The 22,035-nt window shown below is 36.6% G+C and overlaps 1 protein-coding gene across 5 annotated transcripts in view; it reads right to left on the bottom strand.

Annotated features, from left to right (window-relative positions):
* Positions 1-22,035, bottom strand: part of LOC136806188 (rho guanine nucleotide exchange factor 18-like) — a 76,203-nt gene that overhangs the window by 38,313 nt on the left and 15,855 nt on the right. For 3 of the 5 annotated variants that reach the window (XM_067062752.1, XM_067062772.1, XM_067062781.1), the window contains 10 exons: positions 17,783-17,867; positions 16,572-17,612; positions 11,771-11,855; positions 10,904-10,957; positions 10,426-10,518; positions 9,855-9,902; positions 8,365-8,458; positions 7,555-7,638; positions 6,362-6,412; positions 5,999-6,029 (listed from right to left, as the gene is read on the bottom strand). In XM_067062752.1, coding sequence (XP_066918853.1) covers positions 5,999-6,029; positions 6,362-6,412; positions 7,555-7,638; positions 8,365-8,458; positions 9,855-9,902; positions 10,426-10,518; positions 10,904-10,957; positions 11,771-11,855; positions 16,572-17,612; positions 17,783-17,867 — 1,666 coding nt within the window. The remainder of the gene's footprint in view (positions 1-5,998; positions 6,030-6,361; positions 6,413-7,554; positions 7,639-8,364; positions 8,459-9,854; positions 9,903-10,425; positions 10,519-10,903; positions 10,958-11,770; positions 11,856-16,571; positions 17,613-17,782; positions 17,868-22,035) is intronic. The other 2 variants (XM_067062758.1, XM_067062765.1) reach the window with 2 other exon arrangements.

Genomic DNA, 22,035 nt, shown 5'->3' with positions numbered 1-22,035 from the left:
GTTTCTAAGATCACTTTTATTGACTTGCTTACTTCGTAACTTTCAAGGGTATTTCTCAGTTAAATTTTATCAAATCAATTTTTCTGTTTCAGTAAAAAATTGTTCCAAGGTCACTTTTATTTTACCTACTTGCTTTCTCCGTAACTTTCAAGACTGTATAATTTTAGAAAAAAATATACAATGAATAACTGACAGGATTTCGAGTTTGACTGACAGGATTTCATTTCTGTCGGACATGATGTTCCATTGACTAAATTTTTTTTTTGCAGCCCTGTAACATTGCACGGGGAATACTTCTGTCAATGTGTTTTATGTGTCATTTGTGACTCCCCAAGCGATTTGAAGTACACAAAAGTCCGATCGCCTAAAGCGGGTAAAAGACCGGTCTCATAGCGGGCGAAGTGAAATTTCAAGCGGCCTAACATTTTAGAAGATCGGCGATGAAGCGGCCAATGGAATTTCCAAGAACGGCCTCAAGGCCTCTATTAGAGGCTTTTTCTTGATCGAGAGACCGGCCAAGCGGCCAGCGGCCTATTTAGCGGCCAGCGGCCTTAGCGGCCTTCTTTAGGGATCTTCTCAAAAATATAATCGATTTTCGTTTATGAAGTTCGATTAATGATTCGACTTGACTTAATTTCCTATAGTCGATTATTTTTAATCTCCCATATTCGATTATTTAATCCTTGTATTTGATTAATTAATCCTTTTTCGCTTATATCGTAGGGATCTTTTCAAAAATGTAACCGAATTTCGGTTAAATGGTTTCGGTTAAATTCGGCAGTTTAACCAAATCGCTTCGGTAGAAAGTTTAACTAAATTCGGTAAAAGTAATTATTGAATTCGGCTTAAGCTTGTGGAATTCAGTTAAAGTTTTACCAAATTTTGGCTATATAAAGAATTTTACATTGTCCAAAATAAAAACAGAGAATTCCACTGACTGAGAAGGGGATATTAACAAAAGGATCATTCGTGGTGATACAGGGTTATCCTAAAAAATTGTTCTTTTAACTACTTACAGATTCTGAATTTGTTTATCTAGTATTTTTGAATAGCGAAATACTTTGCTCTCTTACATTTCTTTTCAAATCATAATATGGATTTGGAAAGCAAGAAAAATGTCTCGAGAGACCAAAATCTTGAGGTTAAGCCAAGCCCAGCATGACCCACAACGAACGAAGCAGAGTGCAGACTTTTACTAAATGTTTGTTTACATTGAGCTCCCTCTGCGTGCTTTCCTTCGTGTTATCCCGTGAACTTTTACCAAAAATAGTGATGAAATACACTCCTTCTGAGTGTGTTCTCTTTCTTTTCACGTGATTTTCATTTTTTCTCTCTCTCTCTCTCTCGCATTCTAAAAGTTGCATCAAACATTCGAAACGTCACAAATCAGGAGCTTGTGACAAATCAGAAGCTTATAAGAAAGCAAAGCCTGCGAGATGCCCTTTTGGAAGCTTTCCCTCTCCTCTACTGGGGAAGCAATCAGGTCCTTTTTATTTTGAGCGCCCTCCCTTTTATATTTTTTATGTTGTTTTGCACTTTTTAATTTCTGGAAAAATCTTTCTTTGTTCCAAATGTACTTGAAAATGTAAGTAAATTGAAAAACAAAGCTAAGGGCTGCTAATGGCCGCTTAGGGCCGCTAATGTCCGCTAAGGGCCGCTAATGTCCGCTAAGGGCCGCTAATGTCCGCTAAGGGCCGCTGTTAGCGGCTTAAGACTTACTATGTGGCCGCTTCACTGTGGCCGCTTTTAATAAGCGGCCTCGCATCGGCCTTCTTCAATATCCGAGCGGCCCAAAAGGTAAAAAGACCGGTCGAGTAGAGGCCAAAGAAGATCGGTCTTTTTACTGATCGGACTTTTATGTACTTCAGATCGCTTGGGGAGTCACATTTATGTACCGTAGATTTGTCTAACCTCGACATGCGTCTTGTTATCTCGACATGGCTGTACACTGGTCTTTAAAACATGAAATCAAAAATAAACAAATACATATCAAAGTTACCAATCAATCAGTAAATTGTACTCTTCCTATCACGTCACAGATTGTTGATATATGAGAAATGTGGAGTGTTATGTTTAAAGAAAATTTTAACGATGTAGTGATCACTAAAAACTAATCAGCATGCTTTGAACAAAGATATCCAAATCAAAATTTTGCACGCTAGGAATCTTTTAGTAGACCTTTTTACCGTGAAATAATGAAAATAACTCCAACCAATAAATTACCAACCAACTCTGTCCTGCCTTCAGTGATTGAAATGAAAAATAGGGAGTCATGTATGTATATGTGCGACCTCTTTGCGCCTAGAGCGTGTGTTTGTGATAAATAAAGACAAGGAAACCAGGCGGCTTAGGCGAGACAAATTTAATTTGTTGTTCTACGGGCCCGACCGACCCTATTTTTGCTGATATTGAAAAAATAATAATATTGAATTTCCACTGCAGTTAATCTTGCACACTGGTTTTTCGAAAGATTAAAAACAGTTGAAAAGCTGAAAATTTCTACCACAGACTTTCGCAAGCATAAAATTACAAATCCCAAGCACTTCAAATGAAAATATGAATTTCATCAAAAGAAGGGTTAAACTTTTGAACAACTGAAGAAAATGTTTTGACACTTTGCCGACCCTCAATTACAAAAAATATATTTTTCTTTTGTCGACCGACCGACCCATATTTTCCCGATAATCTGCTCGTAGAACAACAAATTAATTTGGTCTCGCCTTAGCGCACAAATTATTTTTATTACGTGACTTGAAACGTAAAAAAGTTTGTAAAATTTTAATGATGGACAGAACATTTGCATGCGTTTCAAGTGTAAAATTGCCTCTCTCATTTGGCTGCTTTTTGTTTGATAGATGAACGTGTTCGATGAGAATTAATAATACCAAGAATTTAATTAAAGGTTTATTTTAACTATTTTGCTGATCTGGTGTCGAGATAACAAAGCGAAAGCACATATCCAGGTTGACGAATCTACGTTAAGCATTGTAATATAATATTGGAATAGGAAAGAGAAAAGAGGTAAGTCTTGAGAGAGGTAAGTTTCTATTTCTATTTGGTTGAGTTGCAGGAGGCTTTTAAGCCTATTTTCGCAACTTTAGACGCTTTCAATGAGCACCCTGTCAGCACCTTGGACTGACTACCCACTTCCCCTCACATGGCATGGGTTGACGGGGACCCGGGCGAAGGTTCATTCACTTGCCAAGTGAACCGCTGCGAGTGGGAATCGAACCTTAGTCGCCTGTGCAGCAACCAAGGTCAATGACCACTATACCACAGCACCAGATTTTCCTAGCCTAATTGTCAGCTGTCAGAACAGAGCGAGGGTCTCAAAAGCAGAGGAATGATACATGGTTTTTCTTATCTTAGTTGCTGTAAACTAAACAGGAGGGAAATATCAAGCAATCTGACTTCTTACATTTAAGATAAATGGTCTAAATCTATAACTCAAACTCACAAAATGAAATGAACAGTGGACACTATTAAAGAGCACATAATCAATTTTTAATGATTGTGCTTTTTATTTAAAAGCACAAACACAAACCACAATAAAAAATTGGAAGTGAACTCACTCTACATTTGCATTGGAACAAGACTCTCCTTCTCAACCATTTATAATGGGTATGTATTTTTCCTTATCTGATAAAATACTCAGTTGAAACCAACAAATCATTTACAATTTCCATAATTTTTTTCGCTCACAGGAAAGGAAGCCATTAACTTAACCCTGGGTAGAGCTTTTCGAATGTTTTGATATCGTAAATGTTTATTTTGCAGAATGCTATTGCTACGAGAAATTCGGAATACTTTCGTTTTCGACGTGTATTTCCGGCATTTCAAAACAACCGCGTTTCGGGGGAGGGGGTTACCGTTAATATACGTACTACGAACTCGGTACCTTTTTAAGTTTTTCTGTAGAAAATCAAACTTCGGAAGGTTTTAAACGGAAAGAATCCATGAAAAATAGGAACAGTTTTTAAATAAATTTCTCCAATCTCGCTGATAAAGTCTCATATTTTTCTTTTGTCATATGTATGTCCTTTAAGTAAAAATGAAATACGAGGCGAAAATCACCCGGAAGCACGACGTGATTTACAAATGTTTTTAATTGCGAAACATCCATTTTCTGACTGAATGACGTCAATTTGATAGGGACGAGATGGAGTTTTTTACAAGCTCTTATTTGATTCGGTTGGTCGTTAAAAAGTAATAAAACAATTTTGTAACTTTTTCTAAAGAACGCGTCATATTGATTACTTCAATTGACCAATTATTAAAGTATCTTATAAAAAATCCATTTCATCTGATTTGATGAGATTTTACCAGAAAAGGAAATATTTTTTTCCAAATACTTTGAAACGAACTAAGCTTACGCTCTCTAATTCGATTTTTATCGAATAAGGGACGTATCAAATAGCAGAGCGTTGACGGTGACTTTCAATATTATCGAATAATGGAGTGTACCTGATATTATATCGTCGAATTAGAGAGCGTCAAGTCAAGTAGTCACGTCTCAAACCCAAAAAAGAAAATCGGTCAATAACAAAGTCATACGGAGAGTGAACAAACTAACCATTTTTTAATGTAATGAAACTTTAAAAAACTTCAAAAGAGAAAAACTTACATACCTTATCGACCTTTTTTACGCCGGCCCTTATTGGCGTTATTTTTGAGCTCGTGGCGTAATAAGAGCCAGCGCAAAAAGAGCCGATAATGTAGTCTAGCTCTAAACTATGTATTATACAATACACACAAATTTTCCGAAAATCACCAACATTTTACCAGCTGTTATTCTCCCTGCACGTAGCGAGCGAGCGAATAGACAGTTCCAGGCTTTTGGGCCTTACATGGGAGTTATTCGCTCGGAAGGATGGTATAACCAGGTTTATTATAAACCTGTAGGCAAAAACAGCCATTGAATAATTCCTGATATACCATGGCTATTATACCACGGTAGAATTTTTTTTTCAACTTTTGCTTTCAAAGTTTGATTTTTTTCATCGCTCTTGTTGCATCAAAGAAATTCATTAAAATAAATCGATCGTCAATTTCATGAACAAATTTTATGATTCAAAGTAATTAAGAAAATCATTAAAAAAGAAAATAATTCGAACGTTCGATTGTGGGAGTGTTTTAAGTGAAACGCTCGACTATTAACATAATTAATGTTTTGTTTTTGCCTTAGGTATATAATAAAACATATATTCAATAGGTTTTCGTTGGTTATTGCATTTATTAACCCTCGGTGATGTATATTCAACTCGGCTTCGCCTCGTTGAATATTGAATCACCTCGGGTTAATAAATCTCAATAACCAACTTTTACCTATTGAATATCTGCTTAATAACGTAGCCTAGCTATTTGCTTACATTTTTGATTACGTTGTTAGCGTACGCGATCTACTAATAAACTAGTCTGTACACAGACCCGATATCTACAGCTAATTTCAAAATTCATTACCGTAGATTCATTGTAATACGAAACGGTAAACGTGAGACACTAACAAAACCAGACTGGGTTATTCAAATCGAAACGAAAAAATTGTTGACGCGATGAAAAGTACCGAAAGTCAATTGAAATCTTCTGGTACGCAAGTCTCTTAGATTTAGAACTAAATGCAAGCTGATCACAGATTTACATCCTCATTTCAACTTAATCAAATCCATACACTATACTTCTGATATGGATATACTATTGCAAAAGTAAAACTCCTCGAGAGAAAGAAAATGACGCCTTTTATTTCTTCAGCAGTTGAAACAGTGATTTTAAAATCGAGTGATTATCGAAAAAACATATCATATTGAAATTCATGATATTCATGACGTAATGTTTTCAACGGAAATACCCCGGTTTTAGCCAGTAGTGGCACTTTTAACCTAGACAAAAAGTGTATAAAAAGTAAAAACCGAGGCTTTTCCGTAGAAAACATTAAGTCATGAATATCAGTACCTTGAATTTAGTCAACTTTTTAATATATTTATAAAAAAATCATTCTTACATTCCAATTTGGTAGATGGAGCTTTCTTTTTCTGAAGAAAAAAAGCACAAAGATTCATTTTCTATTGGTCAGATTTTTTCTTTTGCAAAGCTCCCTTACCGTACTTAATTCCATCGAAAATCCAGCTCAACAATCCAATCAATCCGATTGGTTAACTATGATGTAATTGAGGCAAATCAACCAATCAGTGATCAGAAAAGTGATTTGATTTTTGAGCAGACTTTTGGATAGTTTACTGTAACTACAGCACAAAAAATATTACTGAAACGTTACCGGTTTATAGTGGTGTCCTTAATTCTCAATAAATTCATAATATTATGTCATGGGAAAAATCTGTTGAGAAATTTGGTGAGAGTTGGTTACCTTGCTATCAGAATCTTTCCTTTCTCGTAGTTTGTCTTTGTCTTTATTCGACTGTGAAAATAAAAAAAAGAAGAAACTTTTTGTTTATTAGTCAGCCCCGGTGACTCTTCAAATCGGTTCGACGATTTTTTTCCCGCTGGTCGTCGTCGTTAAGACTTTCATTTTAATTCCGATTTCGGATTATTTTCGGAAACAGGATTTCGGGATTATTTAGCGCGCGAAAATAATTTTTTCTTAGCAAGATAAAATAAGAAAAGAAAAAAAACACATAACATAAAAAGAAGCCTTATAATTAATAATAAGAAAAAAAGAAGAGAAAAAAAATTCTTTTTTGCGTCATATCCAATAGTTAATAAAAGATGCTTTTGCATTGTAAATAAAGAGAGCTAATTATAGAGAAAGCATATAGATGGAGAAAGTGAGTATATCAAAGAATTTTTTTTCCTTCGAATAATGTTAAAAGTTATATACTACTTGTAGACTATTTCTTCTATCTGGGTCTTTTATTATTCTCATGGAAAGAGTATAACAACAACGGAATAAATCTTTTTCACCGACTTCTGCTTTGGATACGGATTCCACTATGCACTGCTCTGTTTTCTTCTGAACGTTTCAAGCAAATAGATACGTTCTTTCAAGCTGCTCAGATTTTAACAAAGCCAGATTTCTTATCTGTACTTCCTATTAATCATTCTAAGCCTTCTAAGCATTTTGGGCTGACTTTCCAGCGCAGCTGGTTTATTATCATTCTATTGTAAATTAGCGAGTTTTGTATGTTAGCTTCTGAAACCTGATCAACTGAGGACGACGGTAGACAAGCAATTTTTACTGTCCTTGATTTTGTGGGTCAAAACTGGGAGTTATTCTAAATCACTTCAGTCACTCTGCCGTCCTCAAAAGTGCAAATACATAATTTCGCTATTGATAGAACTTTTACAGTTGAAGAGCTCTAAGTCGATTTTCAAAGAAAATAGTATTTTCGTCGGATAAGGGAGAGTATCGAACAGTAGAGCGTCGTTTATCATTTTCTTGTTGATGTTAACTTTCAATATCATCGAATAATGGAGATAAAGGTGGAACGTCGAGATGGTAAAATTTGGTCCTTTCTTAGATTTTGACCTAAATTCATTTAAATTTAAAAACATCGAACGAGCCGATAAAAAAATAAGACGGTTAAAGAGAGAATTCAGTACCTTTTTATCTTTTTCTTTGGTTTTGGACGAACGAGTCAAAATGCCGAAGCGTCGTTTCGATTTGTCTTCGCTACTTGGTACACGCTGGAAGAGACACATAAGAATACAAAATACATCTTTTGAGTACGTTATCCTAAGGCTGACCCGTTCTCGTAAGAGAACTATTATACCTGAAAAAAAGGCCGACTAGTACGAATAGAATCCTTGAGTCTGAAGTGAACGAGCGCTAAAATTGTTTGAATGCACCATATTTAAGTGAGTAACGAGGGCGACCAGAAGGTTCTCTTTTCTTGGGCGACCGAAAGGTAGGGGAGGTGGCCACTCCTTAACTCAGCTCTAGTTGCTGAGCATTAAGCAGAAAGGCATAAAGTACTATTTTGGAATCTTTTGTTTGACTCGATTTGGGTGTCAATGCAAAACTTTGCGCACCGTAGCTTAGATGCTCTACCTTCATGCTTTGGTCGCTGTCTTTACCATATTACCAGTATGTGCTAATTCGCAGACAAAGACTTCGGATACTGAGGATTTATGTAAAGGCCGGTCTCCACTTGCGCACGCTGCGATCGCACTTTTTGGCTTCAATTTTTTTTGCTTGGAAAAAAGATTACGTCATAAAAATGTAGCGCGTGCTCGAAAAAAAAGTTGAACACATTCCAATTTTTTTTCAACCGTTACGTCAGATCACGCTAATAGAGTTGCTTCATTTTTCTTTTGACCAATAGTGTGGAAGCTTTACTTGAAAAAATGCGATCGAAGCGCGCGCAAGTGGAGACCGGCCTTAAGACTAGAACGAAGGGACTCGCTACTTACCCGGACAGTTTGTTTTTCGAGATGTTCAGAACCTTCATCAGTATCTTCGTCGCTGTAACGTCCACTGTGGCGATGATAGCTGTTCAAGCTGTAACTGTAAGAAATTTATAGTTTGATTAATCTACGAGCAGATCCTGATTAATCCACGCTCTGGCAGAACACTTTAATCTTTTTCATCCAGATTTCATGGGCTCCGTCAACGGGGGGGCCGGGGGGTCCATGGCCCCCCACTTTTTGAAAGACCATTTCATACTTTTTTAAGAGTAACTATTTTAAGCTGGTTTGAGACCAAATCAAACCACAAAAACTATTATTCTCCCCAAATATATATCGTTTTAAGGTGTTTTGAGGGTGTAAAAAGTGAAAAATTTTCTTTGTCGCCCAACCATGGTGGGCGACATTTTTTTCGAAAGTGTTGGCTCCCTCACTCAAAATGGCTCGCCGGGGCCCATGGATTTTAGATGAATATTACATGGAAACGTTTTATGGTGTTTAGAAGGTATAAAAAGTGAAATAATTAATTCCCAAAATTTTGGCACCCTCGCTAGTCAGGACCCATGAATGAAAGAACTGCCAAAAAAGAGGTTAACAATGCTGAAGTTAAGATTACATGATTTTTCTATTGGAAAAACCCAACAAAAGCCAGCATTTGATACTTTAAATACTGTACCTACCGAAAAAAAATCTAAACGTCCTCTAAATAATAAAAAGCGCCAAGGTGACAAAAATTCAGATAGTGCTGCGGTACAGCCACTTTGAAAAAAAGACAAAAGCAAGCTGACGTTTTATCCACGAAAGAAATCTTGCAGAGTCTTTTTTAGCCAGCCAGTTTGTTTCGTCACTTGAATTATACGGAAAGTCTAAATTCCATAATCTTAACTTACATATAAAAAACTAGCAGTGCCATCTCTGCCTTAGGACATATTGACTAACTGACTAGTAATCTGCTGTCTATCTATCCAAGTCTATTGATCTATATGTTAGGCTGTATGTCTGTATTCCAAGGAATCTAAAAGTGGAGTCTCCATAACTCGAACACGCACAGGAAACACAAATCGAGTTACGGAAATTTCGAGTTATCGAGTAAGGCTTATAAGGCTTTGTTAACTGAAGGGACGAAAGAACTTATCTGAGTAAAGAAGACATTCGAGTAATAGAGGTTCGAGTTCGAGAGACTCCACTGTATTTCCTTGTTACGCAAATTTTCTGTAAGATGTGATATTGATGTCATTTGGAAAGATGTTATAATGAGTGCAATACACCTTTTCAACCGTAGTCGTGCGGTCAGGCGCATGCCACATAACTATTTAATTATCCCTCTAAACTCGATCCAATCCTTTTTTGACACACTTTTCTATTGTCTAAAGGTGCGAAAAAAGGACTGGGACAGTTTTAGTGGGATAAAGCGGACAAAAAAATGTCCGCGCGGCAATTGGCGGCTACGGTCAAAAAGGTGCAATAAATGATGGTGATGTGCAGTGGTTCGTTACCTTTGAGGGAGTGCAGAAGTAGAAACACGTCGGTATCTGTCCAAATCCCTATGGGGAAAATTCGCACATTTCTGGTCAGTAAAATGTCTTTTCAGACTTTCCTTGCCTTGGTAGATAAGAATATGTCGTGAGGCTAGTTCAAGGGTTAATGGTTCAAAAACTTCGTACATTTTATAAAAAAATCTTGAAGTTGAAAAAAAATTAATTTGAATTTCTTAAAAACTTTTAAGAGCGTTGTTTACGAGGGTTTCTCATTAACGGTGACTTTCAATATTATTAAATAATGGAGCGTATCGAATAGTAGAGAGTGGTTAATGAGATTTTCTCATTGACGGTGGCTTTCAATATTATCAAATAATGGAGCGTATCGATTCGTAAAACGTCTAATTAGATAGCGTCAACTGTTGACAAAATTGTAAAACGTCATGAGTAGTTCACTATCGTATGAAGAAAGGTAGATGTGTAAAGTGCAAAGTGATATGCAGTGGAAGGGGTGTAAAATGAGAAAAAATATCGAGGTTAAGTATATATGCAGATAATTCGCGATGAAAAGTTCGAATTCATCACTTACTTGTCTTTCTCCAGGTCTTTGCCAAGTTTATCGATGGAGATTGAAGATTGTGACTTTTTCACTTCTGATTCATACGAAACACAACGTACCAATCTATGGTGTTTGTAAGAAAGTTTGTATTCAAAAGTCTATTAAATGATTCTGGATGGGCGAGGCCAAATCATAAAAATATAAAGAAGTTTTTGTATCTCTGATAGGAACGATTACATAATCTAAGGTGTTGTATGTATGTTGTTAAAGTATTGCTTTGGGGAGAAATGCATGAATGATAAGGCCTGGTTCACACGAGAATGGTTTGATAGAATTGCTAATGAATAATCCTCCTTCCGGGTACGCTGATATTAAACGTAATTGTTCGAGGTTACTCTCAAATAGTCAAAAAAGGCTCTTAAGGAACGTTTGAGGGGGGACTTAGGCGTGAACCAGGTCTTATGAGCAAACGAATGAATGAATGAATGAAGTGTACATGGGGACTTACATATCACCATACATATTTTGATGCGTGACACCATCATCGTCTAGATTCTCTTTGCTGTGCATGTGTAAGTTGGTGGAAAAATATGTAAAGAAAGGCGTATGTGTGTGGGGTGAGGGGCGGTTAGGTATGGGTGGAAATAAGTATGCAAAACGTCGAATTAGAATGAATTGAAAAGAGCTTCGGAAGTCTACTACGAATATACTCTCGCTAATTCGAACTCGAACGGGGAATCTTATTTGTTCGACTTAGAGAGAAATTCAAATTACAGAAAAAATTCTAGAAGGGTTTCTTCATGATGACGGAGACGGGAAAATAGTTCGAATTATAGGAGTTCGAATTAGCGAAAGTCTGCTGTAGGCTTTTGATTGATACACAATTTACCACTATTTCGGTGGCGGGTTTTAAATTGACAACTCTACATTTGAGATATTTGTCGATTATTCTCACAAAATCACAAGAAAAGTGAGACAAAAGTGAAGAAATTTTTCATTTTATTTTCCTCCATTTCCATTGATACATCAACTTTTGGGAAAGCTTAATAACGGTACAGAAATGAGATTTGAAAAGATCACAAGAACTCATGCATGAACGAATACAGGTGTAAGAATGGGACAAGCTGGAGTTTTTACAAGCTCTCCTTTGATTTGGTTGGTCGTTAACCTGTAATAAAACAATTTTGTTACTTTTTCTAAAGAACGCGTCATCTCTATCACTTTAAATGACCAATTAGTGAAGTATCTTGTAAAAAATCCAGCTCATCCCGTAAGAATGCGTCCTATGTGTACGATACACATAGGACGCATTCTTACGGGAGACAAAACCCGGCTAGTGCAAGCCAAGTGTATATAAGACAAAAATGATCCTTACCTATCAGATTCACCTAAACCTTTTCCAGTCATATTTCCGAGTTCCAAAGAAATATCTGCCGTCATTGCGATGGTTTTACGACGCTCTAGTGGAAAACAAAAGTTGGAAAATGGTGAGATTACTTTGGTGAGGGTTTTTTTATCCATATTATTATTATACATTCCCTGATACTTAAATATAAAGAGTCATATTTTTGTATAATACGGTTGAATCTCTGTAACGCGAATACCAAGGGAGAGAAAATTTGTTCGAGTTAAAGAAATTTTGAGTCATGGGGTAAGTTTTATAAGGTATTGTTAGGTTTAGGGACGAGAAAACTTGTTAGAGTTAAGGAGACATTCGAGTTATAGAGGTTCGAGCTATGAAGACTACGCTATAGTTGAGTCTCCATAACTCGAACACGCACAGAGAACAAAAATTTGTTCGAGTTTCGGAAACTTTGAAATATGGAGTAAAACATTGTTAACTAAAGGGAACAGAAAATTTGTTAGAGTTAACCCTTTAAGTGCCGATGTCGTATATATACGACATGGGCTATATAGGAGGGCGAAGCCCTCCTGTAATGCCCAGTTTGAGTTAGAAATCGTTATTTTTGGTCGAACTCGTAGGAATTAGATTGTCCTTTATGGTCAAGCAAAAAGAATTTCAAAAATGAGTCTTTCCAGCGAGATTTTAAGCAAAAAAGTCAAAAAAATGAAAAAAATTGACAAAAATTCACTTTTTTGAGATTCTGACCGTTTTTTGACTATTTTTGGTCAACGAGTGATCCAAGAACCTCCAAATTTGGCCCTGTTTTACTTTATTCTGTCTTCTAGTGAATTGATTTGAAGTTTTACCACTGGGCACCTTTCCATCAGTTCAGTCAGGTCCGCGCAGCGGGCCTGACTGCTTTAATTCCCCTAACGTACCCCCCCCTTGGCCGCCCACCACGCCCTTCCTCAATCGGGCGGCGCCGAAGGCGCCCAAAAGAAAGAGGAGACTCTAAGCTATCCAACGAGCTATATACGAGCTTCTAATTCTTTCTAGATCAGGAGATATAAGCCCTTAAAGTTTGAACTAGCGATTTTTAAAAAAAAACTTAGAAAAAAAGACCCTGGCACTCAAAGGGTTAAAGAAAAATTACAAAAATTATTTTTTTTCTTAAATTTCTCAATTTTTGGCCTAAACTCACTCAAAAATGCTGAAAAACACCAAAAAATCACATTTTCAATTTTTTTTTTTCACTTTGTTTAACCCTTTAAGTGCCGATGTCGTATATATACGACATGGGCTATATAGGAGGGCGAAGCCCTCCTGTAATGCCCAGTTTGAGTTAGAAATCGTTATTTTTGGTCGAACTCGTAGGAATTAGATTGTCCTTTATGGTCAAGCAAAAAGAATTTCAAAAATGAGTCTTTCCAGCGAGATTTTAAGCAAAAAAGTCAAAAAAATGAAAAAAATTGACAAAAATTCACTTTTTTGAGATTCTGACCGTTTTTTGACTATTTTTGGTCAACGAGTGATCCAAGAACCTCCAAATTTGGCCCTGTTTTACTTTATTCTGTCTTCTAGTGAATTGATTTGAAGTTTTACCACTGGGCACCTTTCCATCAGTTCAGTCAGGTCCGCGCAGCGGGCCTGACTGCTTTAATTCCCCTAACGTACCCCCCCCCTTGGCCGCCGCCCACCACGCCCTTCCTCAATCGGGCGGCGCCGAAGGCGCCCAAAAGAAAGAGGAGACTCTAAGCTATCCAACGAGCTATATACGAGCTTCTAATTCTTTCTAGATCAGGAGATATAAGCCCTTAAAGTTTGAACTAGCGATTTTTAAAAAAAAACTTAGAAAAAAAGACCCTGGCACTCAAAGGGTTAAAGAAAAATTACAAAAATTATTTTTTTTCTTAAATTTCTCAATTTTTGGCCTAAACTCACTCAAAAATGCTGAAAAACACCAAAAAATCACATTTTCAATTTTTTTTTTCACTTTGTTTAACCCTTTAAGTGCCGATGTCGTATATATACGACATGGGCTATATAGGAGGGCGAAGCCCTCCTGTAATGCCCAGTTTGAGTTAGAAATCGTTATTTTTGGTCGAACTCGTAGGAATTAGATTGTCCTTTATGGTCAAGCAAAAAGAATTTCAAAAATGAGTCTTTCCAGCGAGATTTTAAGCAAAAAAGTCAAAAAAATGCAAAAAATTGACAAAAATTCACTTTTTTGAGATTCTGACCGTTTTTTGACTATTTTTGGTCAACGAGTGATCCAAGAACCTCCAAATTTGGCCCTGTTTTACTTTATTCTGTCTTCTAGTGAATTGATTTGAAGTTTTACCACTGGGCACCTTTCCATCAGTTCAGTCAGGTCCGCGCAGCGGGCCTGACTGCTTTAATTCCCCTAACGTACCCCCCCCCCCCCTTGGCCGCCCACCACGCCCTTCCTCAATCGGGCGGCGCCGAAGGCGCCCAAAAGAAAGAGGAGACTCTAAGCTATCCAACGAGCTATATACGAGCTTCTAATTCTTTCTAGATCAGGAGATATAAGCCCTTAAAGTTTGAACTAGCGATTTTTAAAAAAAAACTTAGAAAAAAAGACCCTGGCACTCAAAGGGTTAAGGAGACATTCGAAGTTCGAAGTTCGTGTCAAAAAACACCAAGGTAATGCTACTGCTGATCAAATTCTGCTATTTTTATGTAAACGAAATTTTTAAGAAACCTTTGAATCCTAAATTTATTGGGAATATTGTCAATGTCGTTTCCATAAAATGACTAGTTTAAGTGGTATCAGTAATCCTTTGAAGGTGCGGTTATTGGGAGTTTACAAGATTTTTTACAAGAGCAATCTATATAAGAACATAAAACTTCGATGGCCAAAATAGTTAAGAACATTTTAAGCTTTGTGGACTCTAAAGCACCCGATTTCTTGGACAAAAATACTAACAAAATGGTGAAATATGAACATGAAGAACATGTTTAAGACTTAAAACTCCTAAAGCTAAAAACAGCCAAATGTTTCAAAATGTTTGGACGATCTTATAAAAGTATAAGTCTTTGTTTTAATAAAATAGCCAGAAAATTTAAGTTATGATTCAAAAAACATTTCGACAAATATTTTTCAGCATAAGCTTTTCGTTTTATCAAAAAAATATAAGTCTTTGTTTTCTAACCTTTCTTGAGTTGATAATAAGAGCGGCGCATTCTTGCTGTTCAAGTTGAATACTATTGCTCTTGGATAAAAATAAGCTTCTCCGTTCAAAATCAATACTTTACAACTCATGAAATTCGTAAAACATTCATATGGTCTATCCTCGATCGTGCAATGCTAATGTTTCTTCAATTCAGAAAATCAAAGAATTCCAATGTATTCTCAAAGATTCGAAAACTTTCACTCAAAAATGTCGTATTCAAGTAGGAGAGGCAGTACAGTACAAGATATGTAAAATGAATTTTTTCACAAAAAATATTGTGCACAATATTTGGAAAGAAAACATTTTTATAAAAATTTTGAGAGAGAAAATTTTCATGTATGTATAACGTTCTCGGGTGTTTGAAATTCAAATAGCATCTTATTTAACAGATATGCCCCGTCAATTTGAATAAACTTAATTTGAAAAAAAAATATATACAAGTCATCTGCATTATTAGAAATAGGGCATTATAGGACATTATGTGTTGTAGGGAATAACATTTGGCGTAACACTGCAGAACTTATGAAGATTTGTCTTGGATTGCATAGATGAGGCATAAAAGTATTGATAAACCTCTTGGGAATGGTACGACGACTTTGTACGTTTTCCCACTAGTATTCGGTCATCGTTTGATTACCTTATCGGCCATAAGTTAGTCGGCCTTAATTTCAGTCGGCCTTAGTTATTAGTTGGCCCTAATTTTAGTCACCTCGTCAAAATTTATTCACTAAGGGCAGACTAATAACTAAGGTTTGGCCATTTCTAAATTTTTAGTCGGCCCTAATTTTAGTCACCAAGCCGAAATTTTGTCACTTAGGACCGACTAAGTTTTGGCCGATAAGGTACTTAATTGCTGGCTTATTAGATTTTCGTAACACTCGTAACTCGTAACACACAACGTTTCATACACCATAATTATTTTAGTTGGAATTTTTGTATGACTTTCAATCTTTTCGAAATGATTGGAAAAGCGTAAAACTTTACTTTTTTGCAAAAGCAGTTAACACCAAAGGCATTGAAAGTCGTACATACAAATAGATGTGTGTAGATTTGTGACTGAATTTTAGATTTGCCACAATCTAACTTCCATTGCGAGGAATGAAGACAGCGCCAAACGGCTTACTGTTGATCCTGGATTGTTGATCACAGCTTTAATCAGTACGTGAAAACCATCCCAAACCCTAATGATTCGCAATTTCAGTTGACTCTCGCTAATTCGAACTTGGAATCGGAATTTCATTTGTTAGAAGTACAATGAGATTCGAATTATAGAAAGCTTTTTTAAGAGGGTTTCTCTTTGACTGGGACTTGAAACAAGTTTGAATTATAGAAAAATTCGAATAATAGAAGTTCGAATAAGCGAGAATTTACTATATCACGAAAAGAAATGGGCTTTTCCAGAAATAGTCCGTGTTCCCCTGTTGAGGATATCAGATATCCACGGGGTTAACGATTTTTGTTCAAAAGTGGATATCCAGGGGGGTTAAATATCTACAATGGAGCGGATATCCAGGGGGTAAAGTGTTATTTCAAGTAAAAAGTACAATATCCAGGGGTAAGCATCAATTTCCTCAACAGTGGGGGTTAATATTTTTTTCTGGAAAAGCCCAATATCATTAATCACTAAAAGAACATACCTTCTTCTGGGATGACATTCTTTTCTTCGACATCCAACGCAGACATCGACTTTGCTTTTTTGCCATGGAACCGGCTAAACAATGAACTACTCTTCTTTGAATGTTTACCGAAATCCTCAGCTGATGAAGTGGAGGAAGTTCGTGACATGTGTACATCGTTCAATGAAAGAGAGGAGGCGCGGTTCGAGTATAATGATATGCGTTCGCTTTCAGAACGCGATCGCGGCGACTCGCAATCGGAAGCTGTGAGCGATTCTTGACTATCACATCGTTCGCCTGTCAAACTAATTTGACTGCTCGAGGGCGAAACGCCATCAGGACGGTCAGTCATCAATGCATCCAAGCTATGACCTCTATTCAATGAGGGCGGTGAAGAGGGCGTGATACTTTGTCCGTTATATAAGTCAAGAATACCCTGATTCTCCACCATCTTCAAATTTTCAAAACTGTCCGAAAGTGGGCGGTCTTTTTTGGCGTTCTGTCGTTTTAAAATTCCCACCCGTTTGGGTGGGATGGGTGGAAGGTCTGTCAAAGATTGTGTTTGATTGGTATTCAATAGTGAATCACCCAACTTATGTCTTCGAATTTGAGGGGATCGTCCTGACCCATCCGCTTTAAGTTCTTCCTCTGTCTCTTCAGTAACTGATTCAAGTTTGAAATTTCCGGGTGGGTGTAGGGCATCGATAGTGACGTCATCCGCTTCGTTAACGGAAATCTCTTGAACTGGTTCCAGTTCTTCAACTTGTTCGACGATATCTGGAACAACTTCGACTGACACACAACTTAATCTCCGTTCAGTGCTTCCCTCAGGGGCGTCAACGCCCTCCTCTAAACCCTCATTTAAGGGCGCTTCTTCTGAAGCTTCTAGGTTCTCAGTTTTGACTACCGATTCTTCGGCAATAACTTCATCAGCCGACGAATTCTCGTTATTAGACGACGGTTTGTCGTTCAAACTCGCATTCTGTTCTTCGTTTTCGTTAGCATTTGTTTCCTCGCTATTTTCGATATTCAAAAATTCTTCGTCTTCTTCTTGTTGCGTATCTTAGAGAGGAAAAGAGAGATCAGTTTCATTACTAGGTATGTGATCAGCAGCGTGATGGAATCAACAAGCTTATTTCGAATAACATAAAATGAAGTTTTTAAGATTAAATTTCGAGAAAAAGTTGTCTTTTAATCGGACATACAAAGCGGTTTGAAAATGATCTCCATACCATCATTTTTGGAGTCTGGTGAATATTCTTCATTGTTGTTGTTGTTTGGTGCAGGGCTGGTTTCCCCATTCATCTCCTTCTCATACTAAAATTAAGAACGAAGAAGGGTATAAGGAGTGGAAACCAGGAAAACAGTAAAAATTTTCGGAAAATTTTCGGGTGAAATTGAAAAAGATGGACATAGCTCCTCTCAATTCTTAAAATAAAAAGTAAGCTAAAGAAAAAGCTAAAACATCACGAGTGCTTCTGGTCAGTGGGTGTATAAAGTAAACTTATTAATTGACTTTATCTTAGAGTGTAAACAAATGCCAGGGTTAGGTGAAAATAAGCGAAATAGAAAACCTCTGGATAACATTTTCACTAGCATATCGTATAACTGTACTGTGAATTGGTACAGTGGTATCATACTGAGTTGAGCATTGCTATTACCGTGAGAAAAAATCTCATAAATAAACAACCGATATCTTTTTACTAAAAAAGGTATCTGATTTCAATTTTTAAAATTTTGGTCAAAACATATTGAATGCACTTGAACAAGGTCAAGTCCTGCGTTCCAGACTTGAACGAATCGACTATGGAAAAAAGGTTACATTTTAAAGAGATATATGGATCAATTCTTTTGTCATTTTATAAGAGTTAGCTAAACGGAGAAAATAATCTTTTAGCTGGAAACAAACCATTTTAAACAAATAAAAACAACTAGAGAAGGTTAACGCTTTTAACGGCGAAAGTTGAAGTTAAATCATCAGTATGCGAGATTTAGGAATGCTTGAGCGTCGTAATATCGCGAGAAAAGGTGTCTCTTTTTTCTGTTTGGTTATTTTATCATGTACCTGTTTTTCGAGGCTAAACTGCAGTGTTTCGAGGCTAAAGTAAAGTATTTCGAGACTAAACTACAGTATTTCGAGGCTAAACTACAGTATTTCGAGGCTAAACTACAGTATTTCGAGACTAAACTTCACACGGACAACAACATGATGATCAACCAATAACCAAGAAGATTTCAAAAAACTTTATACACTTAAAAATAGCAAAAAAGACAGCATATGTACAGCCTTTATACTCTACTACAAGCCTGTGTGTCTTTACACTACTACAACAAACATGGCGGAAATAATCCATCATCACAGTCTAATTGTATCAACAACTTTTCTCTTCCTGCTTCAGGACAAATCTATGATGTTATCATTCCATTTTTGGAAAAATGATACATTCAAAGGGACGAAAGATGTAAGAGTGTTACCATTCTATTTTTCTATATTTTGGAATTTGGAATTGGGTAGAAATAATGTTGGCCTCGGAGGCATCAGTATGAAAAGTTTTTTTTCTTCCCTTCTTTCCTCCTCGCGTTCGATTTCGAAAGAAAGAAGCCGCTGCAATTGTTGACAAGCCTCGCCACTAATACAGTTTTTACTGAATAAAATGACTACGACAATGATTTTAATGCCTAAGACGATTCCTGGTAATAGGCCATTTCACAGTCGCAAAGCGTAATGGGTAATCAGAACCACTGCGCACTAATGACGACTTACTATTGGTCCAAATTTTTAAGAATTTTTGAACCTTATTGCGTCTAGCCAACAGAAAGCCGTTACGGAGGCGCAATCAATCCTGATTACCCATGATCCATTTCGACTGTGAAATGACCTATTTACAGAGATATTTTAGTATGGAGAATTGACATTGTGTGAGAAGGGGAAAAAATGTGCAATGTCACGAAATGTTATATAATAATACTCTCTATAGCACTAAATAATTTGATACGTTTGAAAATCTGCTCAAAATCTGGCATAAGTAGGTGCGAAACAAATTTCTTTGAGTGGCAAACAATGAGCAGAGGTATTTGAACAATTTTGTATATACGTTAATAACTCGAAAAGATGAACCATGATTAAGCATTTCACTTGGAAGAGCTTATGTTTAAAAGTAAATATTTGAGAAAATAATCGACTTTAAGAAAACTTAATAACTCTACTTCGTACAGTAGAGTCTCCATAACTCGAACACGCATGGAGAACGCAAATTTGTTCGAATTATGGAAACTTCCAGATACGGAGATATTTTTATAAGGCATTGTTAACACTGAAGGAACCAGCAAACTTGTTCGAGTGAAGAAGACATTCCAGAGAGCTTCGAGTAATGAAGACTCCACTGTTCCATACGTACCACCATGATCTTTACGTGAAAAAAAAGGATTCAACGAACCATTTAAATTAAAAACGATTTCGTACCAACCAAAGTACTTGACTCGTTCATATATCATGCAGACTATGCAAAATAAATTTACGTGGATAGCCAACTAATCTAGGACTATATACAGCATTTTGATTGTTTTTGGTTTCTTTTATGGGCCGGGATTACCCCTTATTGTGATGAATCAGACCACTCGGTCATAGTTCCTAAACGGCATTCCACAATCAGAAAAGTGTAAAAGAAGTCTGGGCGAAGGTAATGGTACAAAAGGATACACGCTTATACTCTATAAGAATGTTCATGGTGAAATTGGCCATTAAGAATATGCTATACATATACATACCACTGTTATGGAATTAGGCAACAGAACCTAAGAATGTCATTTAAGAGCATTTTTAACTGTAAATTGCCAAATTATCCCTCAAAACTTTCACAATTATTACATCTTAAATTTAAGTTGACTTTGGATCTTAACCTAAGAATACCATATAAACATTTTTAGGTTGGTTTTTCCCAAAAAAGTTGAGAATATCCATCTTATGATTTAAAATGGAAAACGAATTTCTTATAGGCTATCTTACAGTCGAAATGAATCATGGGTAATCAGGAGTGATTGCACCTCCATAACAGCTTTCTGTTGGCTAGATTTCAAAACTTTGGACCAATGGTAAGTCGTCATTAGCGCGCAGTTGTCCTGATTACCCATTACGCTTTGCGACTATCAAATGGCCTATAAAAACGCGTGTTAAGACAGACAGACAAATAATTACCTCTGCTATATCCACCAGTGAAGGTGGTTGAGTGAAAATTCGTCCTTTCCTTTTGGATCTCATACCAGTCACTGCAAACATCCAATCAAACGAAATACCCAACTGAACAACACTATTCTGTCTTGGTTTGAAAATTATGTGTTTTCTCTACTTTTTATATGATGCAATTTATAATAGTTTACTTTCAAAGTTAGCATCACAGATATTCCTTTACACACCAGATAGACTAACTGCCCGAAACTAACACCAAAATAGAAAAATCAGTCCCTCGTACGGTGCCTTTTTTGGAAAATTTTGGGGAAAAGTAGAAAATTTGAGAACATTTTGGAATTTCAGTCCCATTCAGGGTCACTTTTTTCGCAAATTTCGGCGAAATTTTTGAAAAACAAGTCTACGTAGGGTCCATTTTTTGAACCACAGCGGAGCACCCCCGTCGGTCGGTAAGGGTAGTACCCCCCGGGAGAAGTTATAGATCAGTGGTTTGCATAAATAAAACTGTGACAAGTAGTCTAAGATAAAAAGCCCAGATAGCTGACGAAAAAACTTGGGGAAGGTTTCCAGTGCGGTTTTGTCTATCTAGTCTAAAGCTACCTTATTTTGACGTAATTATCATTTCTAAATCCCATACATTTCACAAACATTCTATTTTTAAAAGTCGGTGGACCTTAATCAGAAACCCTGTTTACTTTAGATCAAATTCAAGGCTAAATACGTGACGTCCGTCATCATGAAAGGCTTAATCCTCACCCACTCACTTGAACTTTCACTTGAAGATACACAGTTAACGGTAATAGTGATTTTTTAGGGAAATAGCAAAATTCTAAAACATTATCTTCTAGACTGCTTTTAGTCAAGTTGAGGATCTCAGGGAACCGTTATAAAGATCATGTTCACACATTACGGTTTGAAACAAGTGTGAGCGTCAAAATTCGAAACGTCAAAAAAGAAAAAAAACAGCAAAACAGATCGAAACGGTTTCGCTACACTTTTTTCATTGGAACAGAACTGCTTCGAAACGTACCGAACCCAATATGAACACACTTGATCCATAACGAAAATCATACCGGAGCGAAACGGAACAGTAACGTATGAACATGGTCTAAAAAACGGGTAGTGTCTCTTTCAATGGGAAATCATGCAAACAATTTTAAAGCAAGCCAATCAAAATATCTGGTTTCCAAAGTCCTATTTCCAGCTAAAATTATAATTGAGTTATGTGACTTGTTTGTCACGGAGATTTGAGGAACAAATACTGTAACGATCTGTAAAAATCTAAGTAAACGAAATTCC

The sequence above is a fragment of the Clytia hemisphaerica genome, unplaced genomic scaffold, assembly GCF_902728285.1.
Source record: "Clytia hemisphaerica strain Z4C2 unplaced genomic scaffold, Clytia hemisphaerica genome assembly, whole genome shotgun sequence".
In the NCBI taxonomy this organism is placed as follows: domain Eukaryota; kingdom Metazoa; phylum Cnidaria; class Hydrozoa; order Leptothecata; family Clytiidae; genus Clytia; species Clytia hemisphaerica.
The sequence above is the reverse complement of the archived record's forward strand: the minus strand, read 5'-3'. Positions and strand labels throughout refer to the sequence as shown.